Raw genomic sequence first — 26,445 nt, forward strand, 5'->3', positions numbered from 1 at the left:
CGGCGAGGTTCAGACCCAAGGCCCCGAACTTAATGATGGGCTTGAAGGGTACTATGGTGTTGAATGCTGAGCTATAGTCAATGAACAACATTGTTACATAGGTGTTCCTCTTGTCCAGATGGGATAGGGCAGTGTACAATGCCATGGCGATTGCATCGTCTGTGGATCTATTGAGGCGGTAAGCAAACTGAAGTGGGTCTAGAGGTGATATGATCCTTAACGAGCCTCTCAAAGCACTTAATGATGACAGAAGTGAGGCATACTTTTACTGACAATATTTGAAGTCGTCTATAATTCCATGGCACAATTTCTGATAGATCACATGCCTTACTTTTATTTTCCTGCCCAAGTAAAAGCAGGACTTGTGACAACTCCGAAAAACTGATGTGGGGACTCCGCTCAAGCTCTTTTTTACCAACCAACAAACAACACACAAAGGCTTTAAAACAACTTAGCCTAAAAATCCTCATTGGATAAATTCAAGTTAAAGACAATTAAATTGGTATCCCTCTGTGCCTTTCAGTTATTAGAGATAACTGAATTGTAAATGAGAACTTGTTCTCAACTTGCCTACCTGGTTAAATAAAGGTGAAATAAAATAAAATAAATAAATTAGAGATAGCATTTTAGGACTCAACATTGCATGATTTCTAGCCTGGAAATCCGCTAGTGTCCGCTATTTACTGACCTGTCTTGGAGATCCGTTAAAAGACATGTAAATAGCGTCCACTAGCGACTATACAGGCTACATGATTGCTTTACACATTTGCATTTACCCAACACTAGTTTTGACAAACCAAAAGACCTAAAAATGTAATGACAAATACTATAATATCAAACAACGTCAATTGTTTCAAAGGCACGAAGACAGTCAAATGTAGTATAACATTTTATACTGCTTTTTTTTATTCGGTGTGCTGCTTTAAATTATCCCCCCATGCACAAGAAATGTTGTAAATATATGTTTCCGCCCGCGTTAACACAGGCTTGTTGTTAGCTCATTTTGGTTCCGCTCTGCTCCCTGGTCTGAAGTGACAGCTGATCAGACGCAATGTTTCGCTGTTTGAGAAACGTCCAGCGATTTAACTGTAACCTCCAGGCGTTACAGAGGAACATTGACAACACAAAGTACAGTCCTGTAGCAGGAGTTATCCTCATATCTTCCAGAATGGTACGTGTTTTTGTCTTTTCGGAGATTAGACACAGTTGTTTAGGGCCATCGCAGGCCCGCAAAAATGACCTTATTAGTTAGCCAAGCTAACTGGCTAGCTAACGGGCTAGCTAACGGGCTAGCTAACGGGCTAGCTAACGGGCTAGCTAACGGGCTAGCTATCGGTATTAGCTGATAATGAATGAATAGTTAGCCACTTTGCTATCTAGCTTTACACGAATGTAGTAATTGTGCGTTTTAGAACAAACGTAGTCTTTCAAACATGAAACAACAAATATTCACAGCAATATTCTGGTAGCAAGCAGTAAGCTAACTTGTCATTTGGCTAATGTTATCTTGTCAAGCTAGCAGAAGGTCAAAGTCTGTTTACAACTTTATCTGCTAGCTAGCGTGCTAATGGGCTAACTTTCACTACATAACTTACTAGCCAAGTAACACGGAATTCAAATCAAAGTTTATTTATCCCAACAATTATATTTATTTATTTATCCCAACAATACATAGAGCAAACGCAAGAAAAATGTCCTAAATTAAAAAATAAATAAAAAGCAAATAGTTAACGTTCGTCAATAAAATAGCAATAACGAGGCTATACAAGGAGTAAATTAGGAGTCAGTGTGCAGAGGGGTACGAGGTAACGTCAGGGGTAACAGTAGCCCCTAGGAATCAGAGAGTGGAAGACTCCTCTCGCTCCTCTCTAACATCTAGGCTCCCTTTCTGTGAACAGTCTCATCACAAGTCACACTGTTGAATTTCAACATACAAGGAGGCAGCCGCTACTCTTCCTGTGGTCCAGCAAAAATGAAGGCAGTAATATACATTATAATACCATTATATATTTTTTTAAATATTGAAATACATTTTATAACAGATTTCACAATACATTGTGTGCCCTCCGGCCACTACTCTACTACAACACAATCCAGGTGTGTGTGTGTGTCCAAAGTCCTCACTGTCCAGTAAGGTGTGTTTTTAATCTGTTTCTTAAATCTGATTCTACTGCTGCATCAGTTACCTGATGTGGAATAGAGTTCCATGTAGCCATGGCTCTATGTAGTACTGTGTGCCTCCCATAATCTGTTCTGGACTTGGACACTGTGATGATTAGTTGAAAACAGCCATAGACATAGAGCTTATGAGCCCAAGCCGAAAGAAACAGCTGAATTAAAAAGATTGTGCCCTTATACAATACATAGCCTACCACATATTACCAAGTGCAGGAAAAACATAAAACAAAACTGATTTTAAGATGTCTTTGGTACATCATTGGTCTAGCCTATACTCTAAAATTAAACACATTCCAGCAATCACCTTTTGAGTATAAACCTTTATTATGTGTAGTGGATGGACTGGTTACCCTGTGCTCAGTGGCGTGAAGTACTTAAGTAGTACTTTCAATTATTTTTACGTAAGTATTTTTTTTTTTAGTATCTGTACTTTATTTATATTTTTGACAACTTTTAATTTTACTCCACTACATTCCTATATAACATAATGTCATTTTACTCCACTACATTCCTATATAAAATGTCATTTTACTCCACTACATTCCTATATAACATAATGTAATTTTTACTCCTTACATTTTCCCTGACACCCAAAAGTACATTTTGAATGCTTAGCAGGACAGGAAAATTGCACAAAAAATAAATAATAATAATTAAATAAGAAAATTGTGACGTCTGTTTTGCTTTAATATAAGGAATTAAAAATGAATTTATACTTTTACTTTTGATACTTAAGTACATTTTGAAACCAAATACTTTTAGACTTACTCAAGTAGTATTTTACTTGAGTCATATTCTTTTAGACTTTTACTCAAGTAGTATTTTACTTGAGTCATTTTCTTTTAAGGTATCTTTAATTTTACTTAAGTATGAGTAAAATTTTACTCGAGCAGGCAGACTGGCTGTCAACAGTTTAGTGAAATATGTTTTGTTGCGGAAACATCTTACTATCGATTGTTACCGTACAGATTTCACTTGATTATCCAAATTATGCACTGGGTAGCTGACAGAAGGTCTGAGAGGCCATGGCATACAGAGTACTGGGTAGCTGAAGGAAGGTCTGAGAGCCCATGGCATACAGAGTACTGGGTAGCTGATGGAAGGTCTGAGAGCCCATGGCATACAGAGTACTGGGTAGCTGATGGAAGATCTGAGAGCCCATGGCATACAGAGTACTGGGTGGAATATCTCCTGTCGGGCAGCGAGAGCTCCTCAAACAGTGGTTGATGCATGGAGGGAAATGAGTTTTATTTTTTATTTTTATTTTTTTAAATTTATTTCTCAAAGCACATGTTCTGTTATAAAACCAAAGTAACCTAGGAAACGGACAGGGGAATGTGCGCAGCCTCCGTTCTCTGTTCCAGTGTATACAGATTCCACGTCTTTCCCCCTGCACCTGTTTCTGCACGTTACACAGTGGGCCTTTCTAAATTTACTCCATGTGTAACTCTGTGTGATGAACAAGCCTACAGTCTATATCATGGAAAATTGCCAGATAACATACAGTAGACCAACACATATATTCTGTTCTTCTGAAATACATTTTCTACATATCATAATGTTTCTGATTAAAATATATAATGGCTGTGTTGTGATGGTGTATCTTTTAAATTAATTTATTAGACTATTTTAACTGTAGATGTTCCAATGGCGCTCATCAGCGGCTTGTATGCTGGAGGCCTGGAGATGCTAAACGTTTTAATTAACGATAAATTACTGTTAGACCGGCTTACTTTTTGCATGACAATAACCTGCTGCCAAAAATGTTATGACCTCCACAGCCCTAGAGGTTCATTTAAAAAAAATAAACAGTTTACTCTCAACTCCGTGGAGGAGTCGAGGTACTTGGCAAACTGCATACCAACACTTTTTTTTATTTTTTTTATTTTGTTTTACCTACAATTTTAGCTAGGAGTTCTGTATCTAAACACCTGATAGGTCAGCCTGAGAAACAACCGTTTTGTTTGTTTAGTCTTGAGAGAGGTTAGCTTTCAAATGTCAACAAAGCAAGTCTATAAGCTAGCTACTACTTTTTTGTTGTTGAGATTATGCCTCTCTAACTAAATAACCATGTAGCTAGCCGCCGTCAAGTAACCCACGTAGCTAGCCGCCGTCAAGAAACCCACGTAGCTAGCCGCCGTCAAGTAACCCACGTAGCTAGCCGCCGTCAAGTAACCCACATAGCTAGCCGCCGTCAAGTAACCCACGTAGCTAGCCGCCGTCAAGTAACCCACGTAGCTAGCCGCCGTCAAGTAACCCCGACTGACTTTTCATCTTTGCTGTTTGACTGTCTCGATGTTGTTGTTCAGTCTTCAGAGTACAGAATTGAAGCAGACACCTTTGGAGAGCTGAAGGTGCCAGTTGACAAGTATTATGGGGCTCAGACAGTCCGGTCCACCATGAACTTCAAGATCGGAGGACCGTCAGAGAGAATGCCAGTAAGTTCAGACTAAATGTTACTTCATCTATCAAGTTGTAGCTTGAGACATGGCTGTGGGTCCCCAGTCCCGCTGGCTGTGGGTCCCCAGTCCCGCTGGCTGTGGGTCCCCAGTCCCGCTGGCTGTGGGTCCCCAGTCCCGCTGGCTGTGGGTCCCCAGTCCCGCTGGCTGTGGGTCCCCAGTCCCGCTGGCTGTGGGTCCCCAGTCCCGCTGGCTGTGGGTCCCCAGTCCCGCTGGCTGTGGGTCACCAGTCCCGCTGGCTGTGGGTCACCAGTCCCGCTGGCTGTGGCTAGCTCTCACTACAAATTGGACACACATCCTTGCAACGTTTCCTGTCCTATTATCCCAGATTCAGATCAGACTAAAGGTTACTTCACGTATTCTTGTGTATCCTTGTGTAACAGTAAATTCATCGTAGCTCCCCACGTCCTCACTACCGCTTCCTTTCCTCGTCCCAACAGATCCAGGTGATCAAAGCCTTCGGGATTCTGAAGAGGGCTGCTGCAGAGGTCAACAAGGACTATGGACTGGACCCGAAGCTGGCTGATGCCATCGTGCAGGCTGCTGATGAGGTGCCTAATACAGGGTGAACAGCGACACTAACAACAACAACAACACCACTACAGGGGAGGGAGGGAGAGAGAGGGAGAGAGGGAGTTCACAGATTAGACAGATCAGCCTGGGTACCTGTCTGATTCTAAACATTAGGCTTCCACTGCTGTAGAGAATAGCTATAGCATTTGATACAGTACTGAGCAAAAAGCAGAGCACTTAGACCTTGCTACCTAGCCTGGTCCCAGACCTGTTTGTGTTGTTGGCAAGACGGCACAAACAGATCTGGGATCAAGCTATTCGCTAGCTACATTAGACCTACTAGTTACATTTAGCCATGGTGCCCTCATTCTACTGATGAATGCCTTGGTACTGGTCTCGGACTAAGGCATGTTGTCCTCTCTGTACTAACTGATGTCCATGTTCCTTGGACCAGACTAAGGCATGTTGTCCTCTCTGGTCTGATGTCCATGTTCCTTGGACCAGACTAAGGCATGTTGTCCTCTCTGGTCTGATGTCCATGTCCCTTGGACCAGACTAAGACATGTTAACCTCTCTGTACTAACTGATGTCCATGTTCCTTGGACCAGACTAAGGCATGTTGACCTCTCTGGTCTGATGTCCATGTTCCTTGGACCAGACTAAGGCATGTTGACCTCTCTGTACTAACTGATGTCCATGTCCCTTGGACCAGACTAAGGCATGTTGTCCTCTCTGGTCTGATGTCCATGTTCCTTGGACCAGACTAAGGCATGTTGTCCTCTCTGTACTAACTGATGTCCATGTCCCTTGGACCAGGCTAAGGCATGTTGACCTCTCTGGTCTGATGTCCATGTCCCTTGGATCAGACTAAGGCAGGTTGTCCTCTCTGGTCTGATGTCCATGTCCCTTGGACCAGGTGGCAGCTGGTAAGCTGGATGATCACTTCCCTCTGGTGGTGTGGCAGACCGGTTCAGGAACTCAGTCCAACATGAACGTCAACGAGGTGATCAGCAACAGGGCCATCGAGATCCTCGGAGGGAAGCTGGGGAGCAAGGACCCTGTTCACCCCAACGACCACGTCAACAAAAGCCAGGTACGCTAACCATTCAGAAACACTTTCTCATTTCATACAAAATGTTGAAGAAGGAAATAAACTGTTTTTCACCCAGATAGAAGTAGCTAGTGACTGTTTTATTTGGAGCCTCAGAAGGGTAACAGAAGGGTAACAGAAGGGTAACGGGCGGCAGCGTTTGCCCTCAGAAGGGTAACGGGCGGCAGCGTTTGCCCTCAGAAGGGTAACGGGAGGCAGCGTTTGCCCTCAGAAGGGTAACGGGAGGCAGCGTTTGCCCTCAGAAGGGTAACGGGCGGCAGCGTTTAGTTAAATGTTTGTATTTATGGGTATCTGAAAAGCTCAGGTAAAGAGTTTTTAAATATCAATCAATCTGTAATTAATGTAAATAGTTGGGTCTTGCAGAGCATTTGAATGGACCTGTAGTTGTATACTCTTGCAGAGCTCCAACGATACGTTCCCCACAGCCATGCACATCGCAGCAGCCAAAGAGGTCCACGAGGTTCTGCTGCCTGGTCTACAGCACCTCCACGACGCCCTGCACGCCAAGGCTGTGGAGTTTAAAGACATCATCAAGATCGGACGCACGCACACACAGGACGCTGTACCGTTGTCTCTGGGACAGGTACAGTACACGTGTACACACACACACACACACACACACACACACACACACACACACACACACACACACACACACACACACACACACACACACACACACACACACACACACAGGACGCTGTGCCGTCGTCGCTGGGACAGGGACAGGACGCTGGGACAGGGACAGGACGCTGGGGTGGGGACAGGATGCTGTGCCGTTGTTTCTGGGACGGGTACAGGACGCTGGGACAGGTGCAGGACGCTGTGCCGTTGTCTCTGGGACAGGTGCAGGACGCTGTGCCGTTGTCTCTGGGACAGGTACAGGACGCTGTGCCGTTGTCTCTGGGACAGGTAGGACGCTGTGCCGTTGTCTCTGGGACAGGTGCAGGACGCTGTGCCGTTGTCTGTGGGACAGGTGAAGGACGCTGTGCCGTTGTCTCTGGGACAGGGCCTGGGACAGGTACAGGACGCTGTGCCGTCGTCTCTGGGACGCCAGTGAGAATGTGATAGTCTTTGTGTCTGTCTCTGTGATATGGTGTTGTCACGATACTCAATACCATAAATGATACCATGGCAGAGAAAGCAGCGTTTCGCTCTCAGTCACACTGTATTTAGTTTTACAGAACAAATGGCCACTGGATTGATGTAAATAATAATCATGATGTCATTCTGCCAGGTAGGCATGGGCCACGTTGTAGTTAACTTTTAATTGAGAAGGTTTTTGGGAAAGCCTTTCCATCTACCAAAAGATGGTTATCATTAGCCTCATCGCCTCATTAGCCTTTCTAGCTACCAGCAGACAGTTGTCATTAGCATTATCGCCTCATTAGCCTTTCCAGCTACCTGAAGACGTTTATCATTAGCCTCATCGCCTCATTAGCCTTTCCAGCTACAAGAAGACGTTTGTCATTAGCATTATCGCCTCATTAGCCTTTCCAGCTACCAGCAGACGGTTGTCATTAGCATTATCGCCTCATTAGCCTTTCCATCTACCAGCAGACAGTTATCATTAGCATTATCGCCTCATTAGCCTTTCCAGCTACCAGCAGACAGTTGTCATTAGCATTATCGCCTCATTAGCCTTTCCAGCTACCAGCAGACAGTTGTCATTAGCCTCATCGACTCATTAGCCTTTCCAGCTACCAGAAGACGTTTGTCATTAGCATTATCGCCTCGTTAGCCTTTCCAGCTACCAGAAGATGTTTATCATTAGCCTTATTAGCCTTTCCAGCTACCAGAAGACGTTTGTCATTAGCATTATCACCTCATTAGCCTTTCCAGCTACCAGCAGACAGTTGTCATTAGCATGCTAACGGCTACACAAAGTGGTAGACATAAGCACACCACACAGACGGGCTTTCCCTTGCCGTTGCCTCTTGAGGAAGTTGCAGGGAATACGAGTAACTGTTGATGGTTTATGATCAACTCGGGACAAATTAATTAATTTCAATACATTTTATTTTATTTCCAAACGTGAGACACATTTCGATAGAAGAAACGAAAGTAACAAAAAATGTTGTACCCGACCCGTTTTTTTTTTTTTGTACAGATGTTTTCGGTGTACTGTGCGTACAACACTAGTCTGCTATATGTCAAACTATCCTAATGAACCATTAAAAAAAAAAAAAAGTTGACTGGTAGAAATACCTTTTATCGGTCCTGTTTCTCTACGTTTTTACAGGAGTTCGGCGGGTACGTGCAGCAGGTGAAGTACAGTATTGAGCGAGTGAAGACGGCCATGCCCAGAATATATGAGCTGGCAGCAGGAGGTACTGCCGTGGGCACAGGCCTCAACACGCGCATCGGCTTCGCTGAGAAAGTAGCTGCTAGTGTCGCCTCTCTCACAGGTACAGGAGGGGACACACACACACACATTTCATAATGGTTATCATAGTCATGTCGGGTCCATGTTTTCTCACTACTGGTGTCCCCCAGGGCTTTGCACTAGGTCCTCTTTAATGTCTCACTACTGGTGTCCCCCAGGGCTCTGTACTGGGTCCTCTTTAATGTCTCACTACTGGTGTCCCCCAGGGTTCTGTACTAGGCTCTCTCCTGTTTTCTCTGTACACCAAGTCACTTGGTTCTGTCAGAGGGTTTGCATTGTGGCTACAGTTTTCCCTCCCAGCTGTTAGCGTAAGTCAGACATTACATACTCTGTCAACCTTGAATCGTTTCTAATGTTATCCAGACCTGTCTACATGAAGTCATATCCTGTCTCCAGGTCTGCCTTTCCTGACTGCTCCTAACAAATTTGAGGCTCTGGCGGCCCACGATGCTCTGGTGGAACTGAGCGGAGCGTTGAACACGGTGGCCGTCAGTATGATGAAGATCGCCAACGATATCCGCTTCCTGGGGTCCGGGCCCCGCTCTGGCCTTGGAGAACTCTGTCTGCCTGAGAACGAGCCTGGTAGCAGCATTATGCCTGGTGAGTTTCCGTAGTCGTCTGGTTTTCACCATTTTGTTGTCAAGCACATCACGATATAGTTCACTGTCAAATCAAATTCGATCGGTTACATACACGTGTTTAGCAGATGTTATTGCGAGTGTAGCGAAATGCTTGTGTTTCTAGCTCCGACAGTGCAGCAATATCTAACATGTAATCTAACAATTTCACAACATAAACCCAATACACACAAATCTAAGTAAAGGAATGGAATTAAGAATATATCAATATATGGACGAGCAATGTCATAGCAGTGTCGTGTCTTTGGGGTACTATTAAACTGAAGACATGTTTATCAATTAACTCCCTGTAATTATTATCACGCGATTAAACTGATTAATCGTTTAATTGTAATTAACTAGGAGATCGGGGCACCAAGGAAAATATTCAGATTACAAAGTTATAATTTTCCTAATATAATTTTCCTATATTATAACATTATATATTATATTCTATTATAGTATAGGCCGATTATCTTCTGGTTTAAATGGTGTATTTTACCTCGCGTCCAGTCTCATTCCAAACGTCGTAAATTGTTGTATCTGCACGAACCCAGTCTTTACTAAAATCATCCATACATCAATTGTCTTAAAATCATTTATTTACTAAACTAATTAATTCACAGAAAGTATACAAACAGTAATTATCGTCACAAAGAATTGGTAGAGTAATGTGCCCTAGTGGTCTAAACAGGCATGGCTGGTGTCTTGTTAACCTCTCTAGGCTAGGCGGGACGAATTCGTCCCACCTACGTAACAGCCACTGCAAGCCTGTGGCGCGATTTTCAAAACGTTAAAAATCCTATTACTTCAATTTCTCAAACATATGACTATTTTACAGCCATTTAAAGACAAGACTCTCGTTAATCTAACCACACTGTCCGATTTCAAAAAGGCTTTACAACGAAAGCAAAACATTAGATTATGTCAGCAGAGTACCAAGCCAGAAATAATCAGACACCCATTTTTCAAGCCAGCATATAATGTCACCAAAACCCAGAAGACAGCTAAATGCAGCACTCACCTTTGATGATCTTCATCAGATGACAACCCTAGGACATTATGTTATACAATACATGCATGTTTTGTTCAATCAAGTTCATATTTATATCAAAAACCAGCTTTTTACATTAGCATGTGACGTTCAGAACTAGCATACCCCCGCAAACTTCCGGGGAATTCGCTAACATTTTACTAAATTACTCACGATAAACGTTCACAAAAAGCATAACAATTATTTTAAGAATTATAGATACAGACCTCCTCTATGCACTCGATATGTCCGATTTTAAAATAGCTTTTTGGTGAAAGCACATTTTGCAATATTCTAAGTACATAGCCCAGGCATCACGGGCTCGCTTATTTAGACACCCGGCAAGTTTAGCACTCACCATAATCATATTTACTATTATAAAAGTTTGATTACCTTTTGTTGTCTTCGTCAGAATGCACACCCAGAACTGCTACTTCAATAACAAATGTTGGTTTGGTCCAAAATAATCCATCGTTATATCCGAATAGCGGCGTTTTGTTCGTATGCGTTCCAGACACTATCCGAAATAGTAAAGAAGTGTCACGCGCATGGCGCAATTCGTGACAATAAAATTCTAAGTATTCCATTACCGTACTTCGAAGCATGTCAACCGCTGTTTAAAATCAATTTTTACGACATTTTTCTCGTAGAAAAGCGATAATATTCCGACAGGGAATCTCCTTTTCGGCAAACAGAGGAAAAAATCCCAAAGGCGGGGGCGGTCGGGGTCACGAGCATAAGCCCAGTGTCCCTTGATCGGCCACTTGAGAAAGGCGATAATGTGTTTCAGCCTGGGGCTGGAATGACGACATTCTGTTTTTCCCGGGCTCTGAGCGCCTATGGACGACGTGGGAAGTGTCACGTTAGAGCAGAGATCCTTAGTAAATGATAGAGATGGAAAAGATTTTCAAGAAATGGTCAGACAGGCCACTTCCTGTAAAGGAATCTCTCAGGTTTTGACCTGCCATTTGAGTTCTGTTATACTCACAGACACCATTCAAACAGTTTTAGAAAATTTAGGGTGTTTTCTATCCATATGTAATAAGTATATGCATATTCTAGTTACTGGGTAGGAGTGGTAACCAGATTAAATCGGGTATGTTTTTTATCCAGCCGTGTCAATACTGCCCCCTATCCTAAACAGGTTAACAATGGGTCATAAACGTTCAGCTGAGGAGGTACACAGAGTTCATTATTATTAACCATTGACATGCTAATCAATCGCACATGAACGCTCACTCATTTGAGAACAATTGCAATCAATATATATTTACGCTCAGTGTGTCATCGGGATCCGTGTTGGAGCGTCGTTCTGTTGGAAAGTTCTCTCTCTCTCTCTCTCTCTCTCTCTCGGTTAGAATGGATCTTTCAAAGCGACATTAATTAATATCGTCATAGAATGGATGTTTCGTTGGTCTTCACGTTCAATGATATAATTTACTTAGCTGCAGACTAATAATTAATATCAAAGACTTGTTCTTAATTCTGTCGGTATCAATAGTCTAAAAGTTAACCACGTGGTATAGTTCACTTTCAGTAGAGTACTTGGATGGTCAAACCTATTGGCTAACTCGCAATGGAGTGGAGGCCGGGTCTGAAGAAAGTAGATCAGGGTGGTAGTTTTATAGTGAACATGTCACATGACACCTGGTCCTGTCTGTGTCCCTGGGGGCGTGCCGATGACTGAGTTAAGCTTGGTACAGAAATATAATTCTATCACATTAACATCAGTACATAGCATCTCAATGTATTACAAATAGCTTTATCCTTATTAATACATTCTATACAACCATATGGATTCAAGTCTCAAGGCTGAGGCTATTATATAAACCGTTTTATGGTAATATGGCTATATTGTCTCTTCTGAGTATCACAAAATTGTACCAAGCGGACCAGTTCGTAGCTGGATTCTTCACCAATCTTCCATACCTTCTCCAGAACACAAATATCGCTTGGCTCCCCAATTCTGTGAGTTGGAAGAATTTCCTGTGTCTCTCTATGGGCCATGTGGCAAGAGATTCTCCTCTTAGAGTTTTTACAACCCTTTCACACAGGGCCTGGGTGGGGGAAGGTAGGTTGGGGGATGGTGCAAAGGGGGGAGGGGGTCAACTGTCCTCCCTGTACTCAGAGGCCAACGTCATGACAGCAGCATAGACTGAGATACAGTAGAATAGAATACAGTATATACATATGAGATGAGTAATACATAGACTAAGATACAGTAGAATAGAATACAGTATATACATATGAGATGAGTAATACATAGACTGATACAGTAGAATAGAATACAGTATATACATAGACTAAGATACAGTATATACATATGAGATGAGTAATACATAGACTAAGATACAGTAGAATAGTATAGAATACAGTATATACATATGAGATGAGTAATACATAGACTAAGATACAGTAGAATAGTATAGAATACAGTATATACATATGAGATGAGTAATACATAGACTAAGATACAGTAGAATAGGATAGAATACAGTATATACATATGAGATGAGTAATACATAGACTAAGATACAGTAGAATAGGATAGAATACAGTATATACATATGCGATGAGTAATAGATAGACTAAGATACAGTAGAATAGGATAGAATGCACTATATACATATTAGATGAGTAATGCAGGATATATAAACATTATTAAGGAGACATTATTAAAGTAGGAAAGGAGTGAAGGAGATCACTGAAAGAGTGAACAGTATTTGGACATACCACAGATGGCATAGTACCTTAGTTATTGTGTTTTATCTATCTGTCCCAGTGGTCTTGCCCCACCCTAACTCCCAGCTGCATGACCCCCCACCCTAACTCCCAGCTGTTATAACAGAGCTGCATGACCCCCCCCCCAACCTAACTCCCAGCTGGCATGACCCCCCACCCTAACTCCCAGCTGTTAGAACAGAGCTGCATGACCCCTCCCCACCCTAACTCCCAGCTGTTAGACCAGAGCTGCATGACCCCCCCCACCCTAACTCCCAGCTGCATGACCCCCCCACCCTAACTCTCAGCTGCATGACCCCCCCACCCTAACTCTCAGCTGCATGACCCCCCCCACCCTAACTCCCAGCTGCATGACCCCCCCACCCTAACTCCCAGCTGTTAGAACAGAGCTGCATGACTCCCCCCCACCCTAACTCCCAGCTGTTAGAACAGAGCTGCATGACTCCCCCCCACCCTAACTCCCAGCTGTTAGAACAGAGCTGCATGACCCCCCCCACCCTAACTCCCAGCTGTTAGAACAGAGCTGCATGACCCCCCCCACCCTAACTCCCAGCTGTTAGAACAGAGCTGCATGACCCCCCCACCCTAACACCCAGCTGTTAGAACAGAGCTGCATGACCCCCCCACCCTAACTCCCAGCTGTTAGAACAGAGCTGCATGACCCCCCCCACCCTAACTCCCAGCTGTTAGAACAGAGCTGCATGACCCCCCCCACCCTAACTCCCAGCTGTTAGAACAGAGCTGCATGACCCCCCCACCCTAACTCCCAGCTGCATGACCCCCTCCACCCTAACTCCCAGCTGTTAGAACAGAGCTGCATGACCCCCCCCCACCCTAACTCCCAGCTGTTAGAACAGAGCTGCATGACCCCCCACCCTAACTCCCAGCTGTTAGAACAGAGCTGCATGACCCCCCCCACCCTAACACCCAGCTGCATGACCCCCCCCACCCTAACTCCCAGCTGTTAGAACAGAGCTGCATGACCCCCCCCACCCTAACTCCCAGCTGCATGACCCCCCCCACCCTAACTCCCAGCTGTTAAAACAGAGCTGCATGACCCCCCCACCCTAACTCCCAGCTGTTAGAACAAAGCTGCATGACCCCCCCACCCAGCTGTTAGAACAGAGCTGCATGACCCCACCCTAACTCCCAGCTGTTAGAACAGAGCTGCATGACCCCCCCCACCCTAACTCCCAGCTGCATGACCCCCCCACCCTAACTCCCAGCTGTTAGAACAGAGCTGCATGACCCCCCCCCCACCCTAACTCCCAGCTGTTAGAACAGAGCTGCATGACCCCCCCACCCTAACTCCCAGCTGTTAGAACAGAGCTGCATGACCCCCCCCCACCCTAACTCCCAGCTGTTAGTGCAGAGCTGCATGACCCCCCCCCACCCTAACTCCCAGCTGCATGACCCCCCCACCCTAACTCCCAGCTGTTAGAACAGAGCTGCATGACCCCCCCACCCTAACTCCCAGCTGCATGACCCCCCCCACCCTAACTCCCAGCTGTTAAAACAGAGCTGCATGACCCCCCACCCTAACTCCCAGCTGTTAGAACAAAGCTGCATGACCCCCCCACCCAGCTGTTAGAACAGAGCTGCATGACCCCCCCCACCCTAACTCCCAGCTGTTAGAACAGAGCTGCATGACCCCCCACCCTAACTCCCAGCTGCATGACCCCCCCCACCCTAACTCCCAGCTGTTAGAACAGAGCTGCATGACCCCCCCCACCCTAACTCCCAGCTGCATGACCCCCCCCACCCTAACTCCCAGCTGTTAAAACAGAGCTGCATGACCCCCCCACCCTAACTCCCAGCTGTTAGAACAAAGCTGCATGACCCCCACCCAGCTGTTAGAACAGAGCTGCATGACCCCCCCACCCAGCTGTTAGAACAGAGCTGCATGACCCCCCCCACCCACCCAGCTGTTAGAACAGAGCTGCATGACCCCCCCCCACCCTAACTCCCAGCTGCATGATGGATGATTTCTGACAGCTGAGAGTCATGTACAGTGAGGGGGAAAAAGTATTTGATCCCCTGCTGATTTTGTACGTTTGCCCACTGATAAAGAAATGATCAGTCTATAATTTTAATGGTAGGTTTATTTGAACAGTGAGAGACAGAATAACAACAACAAAAAATCCTGAAAAACTCATGTCAAAAATGTTATAAATTGATTTGCATTTTAATGAGGGAAATAAGTATTTGACCCCCTCTTAATCAGAAAGATTTCTGGATCCCAGGTGTCTTTAATACAAGTAACGAGCTGAGATTAGGAGCACACTCTTAAAGGGCGTGCTACTAATCTCAGTTTGTTACCGGTATAAAAGACACCTGTCCACAGAAGCAATCAATCAATCAGATTCCAAACTCTCCACCATGGCCAAGACCAAATAGCTCTCCAAGGGTGTCAGGGACAAGATTGTAGACCTACACAAGGCTGGAATGGGCTACAAGACCATCGCCAAGCAACTTGGTGAGAAGGTGACAACAGTTGGTGCGATTATTCGCAAATGGAAGAAACACAAAAGAACTGTCAATCTCCCTCGGCCTGGGGCTCCATGCAAGACCTCACCTCGTGGAGTTTCAATGATAATGAAAATGGTGAGGAATCAGCCCAGAACTACACGGGAGGATCTTGTCAATGATCTCAAGGCAGCTGGGACTATAGTCACCAAGAAAACAATTGGTAAAACACTACGCCGTGAAGGACTGAAATCCTGCAGCGCCCGCAAGGTCCCCTTGCTCAAGAAAGCACATATACATGCCCGTCTGAAGTTTGCCAATGAACATCTGAATGATTCAGAGGACAACTGGGTGAAAGTGTTGTGGTTAGATGAGACTAAAATGGGGCACTTTTGCATCTACTCAACTCGCCGTGTTTGGAGGAGGAGGAATGCTGCCTATGACCCCAAGAACACCATCCCCACCGTCAAACATGGAGGTGGAAACATTATGCTTTGGGGGTGTTTTTCTGCTAAGGGGACAGGACAACTTCACCGCATCAAAGGGACGATGGACGGGGCCATGTACCGTCAAATCTTGGGTGAGAACCTCCTTCCCTCAGCCAGGGCATTGAAAATGGGTCGTGGATGGGTATTCCAGCATGACAATGACCCAAAACACACGGCCAAGGCAACAAAGGAGTGGCTCAAGAAGAAGCACATTAAGGTTCTGGAGTGGCCTAACCAGTCTCTAGACCTTAATCCCATAGAAAATCTGTGGAGGGAGCTGACGGTTCGAGTTGAGATGTGTGCAAACCTGGTGGCCAACTACAAGAAACGTCTGACCTCTGTGATTGCCAACAACAAGGTTTTTGCCACCAAGTACTAAGTCATGTTTTGCAGAGGAGTCAAATACTTATTTCCCTCATTAAAATGCAAATCATTTTATAACATTTTTGACAAACGTTTTTCTGGATTTTTTGTTGTTATTCTGTCTCTCACTGTTCAAATAAACCTACCATTAAAATTATAGACTGATCATTTCTTTGTCAGTGGGCAAACGTACAAAATCAGCAGGGGGATCAAATACTTTTCCCCCTCACTGTACATGACCCCCACCGAACTCCCAGCTGTCAGAAATCATCCATGACACATCTAGGGTGGGTCAGGTTTCAAGACGTATTTTTGTCCAGGCCTTTTCTTCCCCCTCCTTGACCTCTACTTTATACCGTCTAGCTACCCACAACCTGCCTTTAGTCAGACTACCTCTCTAGCTACCCACAACCCGCCTTTGTCAGACTACCTCTCTAGCTACCCACAACCTGCCTTTAGTCAGACTACCCCCCACAATAACATGTTGACAAATACTTCTGGAGGATTTCAAAAGGTAAGGAACCTACGTTCATGACATGAAGGGATCGTGTTGATGGGATGATTAGAGTCTTCTTTCTACTGAAGACGGCCTTGACATTTTTTGAGAGCCTTGAAAGTGGTGCTGTCCAGTGTTTACCCTCCCCTCAGAAGTCATGTTGTTGACCTCTGTTCAGCTGTATTGTTGTGGTACAGGTTGTGATTGGAGCTAGTGGAACGTTACAGCTCTACCTTGGACTGGGTTTAGTTTATTTGCACAAATAGAACAGTTTGTAACAGTAAAACAACAACAGTATGTCCAGCAGGGGAAAAAGGCCAAAAGGGGTCGACCGTGTGTTTTAACCAATATGTGTTTTAAGTAATATGGGGTTTTAACCACGGGGTTTTAACCACGGGGTTTTAACCACGGGGTTTTAACCACGGGGTTTTAACCCTGGGGTTTTAACCCCGGTGTTTTAACCCCGGTGTTTTAACCGCAGGGGTTTTAACCCCGGTGTTTTAACCGCAGGGGTTTTAACCGCAGGGGTTTTAACCGCGGGGTTTTAACCCCGGGGTTTGAACTGTGTGTGAATGTATATCTTCCAGGGAAAGTGAACCCCACCCAGTGTGAAGCCATGACCATGGTAGCAGCCCAGGTTATGGGAAACAACGTGGCTGTGACTATCGGAGGCAGCAACGGACACTTTGAGCTGAACGTCTTCAAGCCAATGATGGTAAGAACTGATATCACCGTGGACTAAGACAATGCTAATAGGCCAGTTTCACCGTGGACTAAGACAAAGCTAATAGGCCACTTTCACAGTGGACTAAGACAATGCTAATAGGCCACTTTCACAGTGGACTAAGACGATGCTAATAGGCCACTTTCACCGTGGACTAAGACGATGCTAATAGGCCACTTTCACCGTGGACTAAGACGATGCTAATAGGCCACTTTCACCGTGGACTAAGACGATGCTAATAGGCCACTTTCACCGTGGACTAAGACGATGCTAATAGGCCACTTTCACCGTGGACTAAGACGATGCTAATAGGCCACTTTCACCGTGGACTAAGACGATGCTAATAGGCCACTTTCACCGTGGACTAAGACGATGCTAATAGGCCACTTTCACCGTGGACTAAGACGATGCTAATAGGCCACTTTCACCGTGGACTAAGACGATGCTAATAGGCCACTTTCACCGTGGACTAAGACGATGCTAATAGGCCACTTTCACCGTGGACTAAGACGATGCTAATAGGCCACTTTCACCGTGGACTAAGACGATGCTAATAGGCCACTTTCACCGTGGACTAAGACGATGCTAATAGGCCACTTTCACCGTGGACTAAGACGATGCTAATAGGCCACTTTCACCGTGGACTAAGACGATGCTAATAGGCCACTTTCACCGTGGACTAAGACGATGCTAATAGGCCACTTTCACCGTGGACTAAGACGATGCTAATAGGCCACTTTCACCGTGGACTAAGACGATGCTAATAGGCCACTTTCACCGTGGACTAAGACGATGCTAATAGGCCACTTTCACCGTGGACTAAGACGATGCTAATAGGCCACTTTCACCGTGGACTAAGACGATGCTAATAGGCCACTTTCACCGTGGACTAAGACGATGCTTTGTATTTATTATGGATCCCCGTTAGTTCCTGCCAAGGCAGCAGCTACTCTTCCTGGGGTTTATTATGGATCCCCGTTAGTTCCTGCCAAGGCAGCAGCTACTCTTCCTGGGGTTTATTATGGATCCCCGTTAGTTCCTGCCAAGGCAGCAGCTACTCTTCCTGGGGTTTATTATGGATCCCCATTAGTTCCTGTCAACGCAGCAGCTACTCTTCCTGGGGTCCAGCAAAATTTAAGGCAGTTTATACAATTTTTTTAAAAAACATTACAATACATTCACAGATTTCACAACACACTGTGTGCCCTCAGGCCCCTACTCCACCACTACCACATATCTACAGTACTAAGTCCATGTGTGCCTATATTATCGTGTGTGTGTGTGCCTATGTTTGTGTTGCTTCACAGTCCCCACTGTTCCATAAGGTGTATTTTTACCTGTTTTCTAAATCTGATTGTACTGCTGCATCAGTTACCTGATGTGGAATAGAGTTCCATGTAGTCATGGCTCTATGTAGTCCTGTGTGCCTCGCATAGTCTGTTCTGGACTTGGGGACTGTGAAGAGACCACTGGTGGCATGTCTTATGGGGTATGCATGGTTGTCTGAGCTGTGTGCCAGTAGTTTAAACAGACAGCTCGGTGCATTCAACATGTCAATACCTCTCATAAATACAAGTAGTGATGAAGTCAATCTCTCCTCCACTTTGAGCCAGGAGAGATTGACTTGCATATTATTAATGTTAGCTCTCTGTGTACATCCAAGGGCCAGCCGTGCTGCCCTGTTCTGAGACAATTGCAATTTTCCTTTTTGTGGCACCTGACCACACGACTGAACAGTAGTCCAGGTCAGACAAAACTAGGGGCTGTAGGACCTGCCTTGTTGATAGTGTTGTTAAGAAGGTAGAAACTAGGGCCTGTAGGACCTGCCTTGTTGATAGTGTTGTTAAGAAGGTAGAAACTAGGGCCTGTAGGACCTGCCTTGTTGATAGTGTTGTTAAGAAGGTAGAGCAGCACTTTATTATGGACAGACTTCTCCCCATCTTAGCTACTGTTGTATCAATATGTTTTGACCAGGACAGTTTACAATCTTGTGTTACTCCAAGCAGTTTAGTCTCCTCAATTTCCATATTATTCATTACAATATTTAGTTGAGGTTTAGGGTTTAGTAAATGTTTTGTCCCAAATACAATGCTATAAATTTTAGAAATATTTAGGACTAACTTATTCCTTGCCACCCACTCTGAAACTAACTGCAGCTCTTTGTTGAGTGTTGCAGTTATTTCAGTCGCTGTAGTAGCTGACGTGTATAGTGTTGAGTCATCCACATAAACACACTGGCTTTAGTCAAATTCAGTGGCATGTTAGTAAAAATTGAAAAAAGTAAGGGGCCTAGACAGCTGCCCTGGGGAATTCCTGATTCTAAACTGGATTATGTTGGAGAGGCTTCCATTAAAGAACACCCTCTGCGTTCTGTTAGACAGGTAACTCTTTATCCACATTATAGCAGGGGGTGTAAAGCCATAACACACACGTTTTTCCAGCAGCAGACTATGATCCATAATGTCAAAAGCCATAAATGCTGTCTGGCCCGGTACAGTTGAAACTGGGATTCATCCGTGAAGAGCACACTTCTCCAACGTGCCACTGGCCATCGACGGTTTGCAAAGCTGTCATCAAGGCAAAGCGTGGCTACTTTGAAGAATGTAAAATATATTTTGATTTGTTTAACACTTTTTTTGGTTACTACTTGATTTCATATGTGTTATTTCATAGTTTTGATGTTTTCACTATTATTCTACAATGTAGAAAATAGTAAATATAAAGAAAAAAAACCCTGGAATGAATAGGTGTGTCCAAACATTTGACTGGTACTGTATGCACAAACTGTTCAGAACTGTTTTGGATGGGAAGCATGCAGATGCCTTAACACCTCCTCTCTCCTCCTCTTCCCAGATTAAGTGTTGAACTCAGCGAGGCTGCTGGGGGATGCCTCAGTCATAATGTAACTCCACCTCTCCTCCTCCCAGATTAAGTGTTGAATTCAGCGAGGCTGCTGGGAGATGCCTCAGTCATAATGTAACTCCACCTCTCTCCTCCTCCTCTTCCCAGATTAAGAACGTGTTGAACTCAGCAAGGCTGCTGGGAGATGCCTCAGTCTCCTTCACTGATAACTGTGTGGTGGGCATTGAAGCTAACATCGACAGGATCAACAAACTCATGAATGAGTCCTTGATGCTGGTCACCGCCCTCAACCCACACATAGGTACGTGTCGTAGTAAAGCATGTGCTTCAAAGTAGTGTATGGACATACAGCAGGGTACCAAAAAGTCATGAACAAGATCTAGATACCTGCTCTCTAGAGACAGCAGGAGCAGTAGAGATACTCTGAATGATCGGCTATGGAACCTTACCTGGCATGATGACTCCCCTAACCACCTGGTTGTTCTGCTGCTCCCGTTTCAACTGTTCTGCCTGCGGCTATGGAACCCTGACCTGTTCACCGGACGTGCTACCTGTCCCAGACCTGCTGTTTTCAACTCTCTAGAGACAGCAGGAGCGGTAGAGATACTCTGAATGATCGGCTATAAAAAGCCAGCTGACATTTACTCCTGAGGTGCTGACCTGTTGCACCCTCTACAACCACTGTGATTATTATTATTTGACCCTGCTGGTCATCTATGAACGTTTGAACATCTTGGCCATGTGCTGTTATAATCTCACCCCGGCACAGCCAGAAGAGGACTGGGCCCCCCTCATAGCCTGGTTCCTCTCTAGGTTTCTTCCTAGGTTTTGGCCTTTCTAGGGAGTTTTTCCTACTCACCGTGCTTCTACACCTGCATTGCTTGATGTTTGGGGGTTTTAGGCTGGGTTTCTGTACAGCACTTTGAGATATCAGCTGATGTAAGAAGGACTTTATAAATACATTTGATTTGATTTACTGTGCAGAATACAACTGCAGGAGAAATCAACAGGTTATCCATCTGTTTTTCGCCTGTAACCACTAGAGGGCAGTAAGTCACAGTCCCAAGTTTCAGCAGTGCTGAGATTCACCAGACTGTAGTGTGAGTATTGTAAATTAGATGTTTTGGTCTACAGCACAGTCAGTCTGTCTACTGCAGTAGATCGAGTCCTACTGGGACAGTCCACTCTGTCTGGTGGCTTAGTGTGTAGGGAGTCTACCCTCTGTCTGGTGGCTTAGTGTGTAGGGAGTCTACCCTCTGTCTGGTGGCTTAGTGTGTAGGGAGTCTACCCTCTGTCTGGTGGCTTAGTGTGTAGGGAGTCTACCCTCTGTCTGGTGGCTTAGTGTGTAGGGAGTCCCCTCTGTCTGGTGGCTTAGTGTGTAGGGAGTCTGGTGGGTTAGTGTGTAGGGAGTCTGGTGGGTTAGTGTGTAGGGAGTCTGGTGGGTTAGTGTGTAGGGAGTCTGGTGGGTTAGTGTGTAGGGAGTCCCCCCTCTGTCTGGTGGCTTAGTGTGTAGGGAGTCTGGTGGCTTAGTGTGTAGGGAGTCCCCTCTGTCTGGTGGCTTAGTGTGTAGGGAGTCTGGTGGCTTAGTGTGTAGGGAGTCTGGTGGGTTAGTGTGTAGGGAGTCCCCCCTCTGTCTGGTGGCTTAGTGTGTAGGCAGTCTGGTGGCTTAGTGTGTAGGCAGTCTGGTGGCTTAGTGTGTAGGGAGTCTGGTGGCTTAGTGTGTAGGGTGTCCCCTGGTGGGAGTGGAGATAGTGTCATGTCCTCTCCCCTGTCAGACCCTGTGTTTAACAGGAGTTAGTGAGACCCTCGCCCCCCCCAGAGGGCAACAGCGGTGTTGAAGGAGTAGCTTGACGTAGGAAACACCAGATGCCTCTTGTTCCCATCAGCCCCAGCAGCACCCGGTTCCCCCTCTTGGCCCTGGTCAGACGTTTTGCACTCCATTTTGAATAGGGACATTTACAGAACCCAGGAGTTCACTGTCGGGACCGCCAACCGTCACGTCCGCATACATCACCTCGTCTGTAGTCTTCGAGGTTCTGCTATTGGTTCCTTAATTGTATTCTCTGAGGCTCAGGTCTTCAGTGTTTTAGACGTGGAGGTAGTTGAGGAAGTAGAATGGTCATGGTTTGTCATCAGTCTTAATGACGCTTCAGTATTTTTAACGTCTGAATTCAGACCCTTCTCTATCTTCTCAATAGGTTATGACAAAGCTGCTAAGATTGCCAAGACGGCTCACAAAGAGGGAGGAAACCTCAAGGAAACTGCTATCAAGCTAGGATACCTGACAGCAGAAGAGTTTGACGCATGGGTCAAGCCGCATGAGATGCTGGGACCCAAGTAGAACACCGACACGCTGCAGAATGTCTACGGTTATAAATGTCTTTGTGTCTTTGTACAAATAAAAACATTTTTTTTTTTTTTTTTGAAAACGCGTTGTATTTTATTTCAACTGTTATTTTACAGCAACGACCTGGGGAATAGTTACAGGGGAGGAGGAGGAAGGGGGATGAATGAGCCAATTTAGATGTTCCGTTCCTCAGTGCAGGAACAGACAGACGTGATCTATGGACAGATGACTGCTGATCGTGGAAGTGACTATCTTTCACCTTTTTGTTGTTGTATTTTGTTCAACATTGGACTTCCAGTTAACTCTTTTCAGTGAAGGCGAGTAGATGTTACGGTAAAAAGGGTTTCTCATCTAAATAAAATAAGGATACGTGGTTTCCTTTTAGAAAGATGTTCAAGCTATTATCTTGGTCATTTGTCTACTTCCTGCGTTATCTTGGTCATTTATCCACTTTCCTGCATTATCTTGGTCATTTATCCACTTTCCTGCATTATCTTGGTCATTTATCCACTTCCTGCATTATCTTGGTCATTTATCCACTTCCTGCATTATCTTGGTTATTGATCTACTTCCTGCATTATCTTGGTCATTTATCCACTTTCCTGCATTATATTGGTAATTTAACCACTTCCTGCATTATCTTGGTCATTTATCCACTTCCTGCATTTCCTGAACTATGTCTTTCCCCATTCTGAGAAAGATGCATCTATTTATGTCTTTAAATGAATACGGTGTGACATTAGATCCAAGGAAGAGAGTATCATTTAGTGAAATCTTCAGTATGACATTTTGTCCACCTGTAATAATTGGCCTACTGCTAGTGGGGGACTCCAACCCATGTACACCCCAGCCCAAGTCACCTTGCCTCCTGTTAAAGTCATTGGTCTGGGGACAGGGTAATTAGGCAACACTAGTGTTCCACCAGAGAGCCAAGGCCAGTTGCATGGTGCCTGAAAGTGATTTGTTTTGCCCAAGGAAGCTACAATTGAATGCTCTTACAGAGCTATCCCTCGATGTACTGTACCATTTTGCCATAATAAAAAAACAATAAATCCTAATTTTGCATCAAACCCTGTTTCCTGAGTTTTTCATCCAAACTCATTCAAATAAGTTTGGAGTCTACTCAATCAGCAACCATCCTGAACCCATAGAAGAGGATTCACTGTCGACATCTACGACAGGAAGTGTTGCCATTTCCAGCCCAATCCTCCCTGTGCTCCTCTGGTGTCAGTCACAGCTCTGCCTGTCCTGAATCCCCTGCCCTGGCTGCTGTAGGCCAGTGTTCCCCAAGCCTGGTCCTCCAGCACCCCCGACTCTGGTCCTCCAGTACCCCCAACCCTGGTCCTCCAGCACCCCCAACTCTGATCCTCCAGTACCCCCAACCCTGGTCCTCCAGCACCCCCAAAAGTGTTCCCCAACTCTGGTCCTCCAGCACCCCCAAAGGTGTTCCCCAACCCTGGTCCTCCAGTACCCCCAACTCTGGTCCTCCAGTACCCCAAACCCTGGTCCTCCAGTACCTCCAACCCTGGTCCTCCAGTACCTCCAACCCTGGTCCTCCAGCACCCCCAACAGTGTTACCCAACTCTGGTCCTCCAGTACATCCAACCCTGGTCCTCCAATACCCCCAACCCTGGTCCTTCAATACCCCCAACCCTGGTCCTCCAGTACCTCCAACCCTGGTCCTCCAGTACCCCCAACAGGGTTCCCCAACAGAACACAGTTTTAATGTAACTCTGGACAAGCACACCTGATGATGTCTTTGTCTCATCCCATGTACATATCTTTTTAGATATTTTTCTCCGCATTCTTTTTAATATTTTTCCTAAACCTCAACTTCTAAATACTCTCTTGCAACCCGCCTCAACCAATGTGGTGTAGATCTGTTTTTTCTTCTAAAGTATTTCTACTTACATCGGAACTGGAATCCCTCAACTGAAGCTAGCTAGCTAACTAGCTACTAGCTACCAGCTATCAGTCAGCTAACCACTGCTAGCGGTCATCAGCTAACCTTTTAGCTCGGAAAGCTCTTGCCAGTTCGTACAACGCGTTTCAAACCAGAGCATACCGGACCCATTTTTCTCTCCATATCCCTGGGATTCCTACCACAAACTCTGAACCTTTTCATCTGGACCATCGCAGCTAGCTAACTGCAACCCGGGTTGAACTACTCCTGGCTAACGTTTCCATCCAGGAGCAAGCACCAATTAGCCTGGAGCTAGCCCATGCTATGCCCATCTCCCGGTGAGGGCTCCTGGGCTACTCCTGAAGCCCACTCCTCGGCTACAATATCTGGAACCCCTTCTACTGCCGGTACGGGGCACGGAACCCCACCGATCCTTCACAACTGGAATACCGACATAATCTGCCCGAGGATCCCAACAGGCCCCTCAGGCGTGATGTCCCCTGAAGGCCCATTCTGCTAACCGCGGCCTGCTAGCTATCTAGAGCATATTGGACTGTTAGCTGATCCATCGGCCAGTTTCTTGGACCACTATACCCATTTTGCCAATTGGACTTGGACCCCTCTGCTACTTGGAACCCTACTAATTAAAAGCCTTGGTTTCATGCATGTTAACATTAGAAGCCTCCTCCCTAAGTTTGCTTTATTCACTGCTTTAGCACATTCTGCCAACCCGGATGTCTTAGCCGTGTCTGAATCCTGGCTTAGGAAAACCACCAAAAACCCTGACATTTCCATCCCTAACTATAACATTTTCCACCATGATAGAACTGCCAAAGAGGGCAGCATTGCAATCTACTGCAGAGATAGCCTGCAGAGTTCTGTACCAAAACAATTCGAGCTTCTACTTCTAGAATTTCACCTTTCCAGAAACAAGTCTCTCACCGTTGCGCTTGCTAAAGACCTCCCTCTGCCCCCAGCTGTGCCCTGGACACCATATGTGAATTGATTGCCCCCCATCTATCTTCTGAGCTCGTGCTGCTAGGTGACCTAAACTGGAACATGCGTAACACCCCGGCCATCCTACAATCTAAGCTTGATGCCCTCAATCTCACACAAATTATCAATGAACCTACCAGGTCCAACCCCAAATCCGTAAACACGGGCACCCTCATAGATATCATCCTAACTAACTCACCCTCCAAATACACCTCTGCTGTTTTCAACCAAGATCTCAGCGATCACTGCCTCATTGCCTGCATCCGTAATGGGTCTGCGGTCAAACGACCACCCCTCATCACTGTCAAACGCTCCCTAAAACACTTCAGCGAACAGGCCTTTCTCATCGACCTGGCCGGGGTATCCTACTCTGGAAGGTTCTGACTTAGAATATGTGGACAACTACAAATACCTAGGTGTCTGGTTAGACTGTAAACTCTCCTTCCAGACTCACATTAAACATCTCCAATCCAAAATTAAATCTAGAATCGGCTTCTTATTTCGCCTCAAAGCCTCCTTTACTCATGCTGCCAAACACCCTCGTAAAACTGACCATCCTACCGATCCTCGACTTCGGCGATGTCATTTACAAAATAGTCTCCAACACTCTACTCAACAAATTGGATGCAGTCTATCACAGTGCCATCCATTTTGTCACCAAAGCCCCATATACTACCCACCACTGCAACCTGTATGCTCTCGTTGGCTGGCCCTCGCTTCATACTCGTCGCCAAACCCACTGGCTCCAGGTCATCTACAAG

General features: G+C 45.4%; 1 protein-coding gene across 1 annotated transcript; it reads left to right on the forward strand.

Moving 5' to 3' along the window:
- Positions 1 to 977: 977 nt before the first annotated feature.
- fh (fumarate hydratase) lies at positions 978 to 23,855 on the forward strand. Its single transcript, XM_045712428.1, has 10 exons — positions 978 to 1,171; positions 4,488 to 4,616; positions 5,078 to 5,188; positions 6,067 to 6,243; positions 6,662 to 6,844; positions 8,504 to 8,669; positions 9,044 to 9,247; positions 17,440 to 17,567; positions 20,586 to 20,739; positions 22,637 to 23,855. Exons 1-10 carry the CDS (start codon positions 1,052 to 1,054, stop codon positions 22,777 to 22,779), a joined length of 1,515 nt encoding a protein of 504 aa, XP_045568384.1. The 5' UTR covers positions 978 to 1,051; the 3' UTR covers positions 22,780 to 23,855.
- Positions 23,856 to 26,445: the final 2,590 nt, after the last annotated feature.

The sequence above is a fragment of the Salmo salar genome, unplaced genomic scaffold (genome assembly GCF_905237065.1).
Source record: "Salmo salar unplaced genomic scaffold, Ssal_v3.1, whole genome shotgun sequence".
NCBI classification, from domain to species: Eukaryota; Metazoa; Chordata; class Actinopteri; order Salmoniformes; family Salmonidae; genus Salmo; species Salmo salar.

Coding starts and splice junctions, on each gene's coding strand:
- fh (XM_045712428.1), top strand. CDS start 1,052: ATGTTTCGCTGTTTGAGAAACGTCCAGCGATTTAACTGTAACCTCCAG. Junction 6,244..6,661: donor ACCACGTCAACAAAAGCCAG/GTACGCTAACCA, acceptor ATACTCTTGCAG/AGCTCCAACGATACGTTCCC. Junction 17,568..20,585: donor ACGTCTTCAAGCCAATGATG/GTAAGAACTGAT, acceptor TCCTCTTCCCAG/ATTAAGAACGTGTTGAACTC.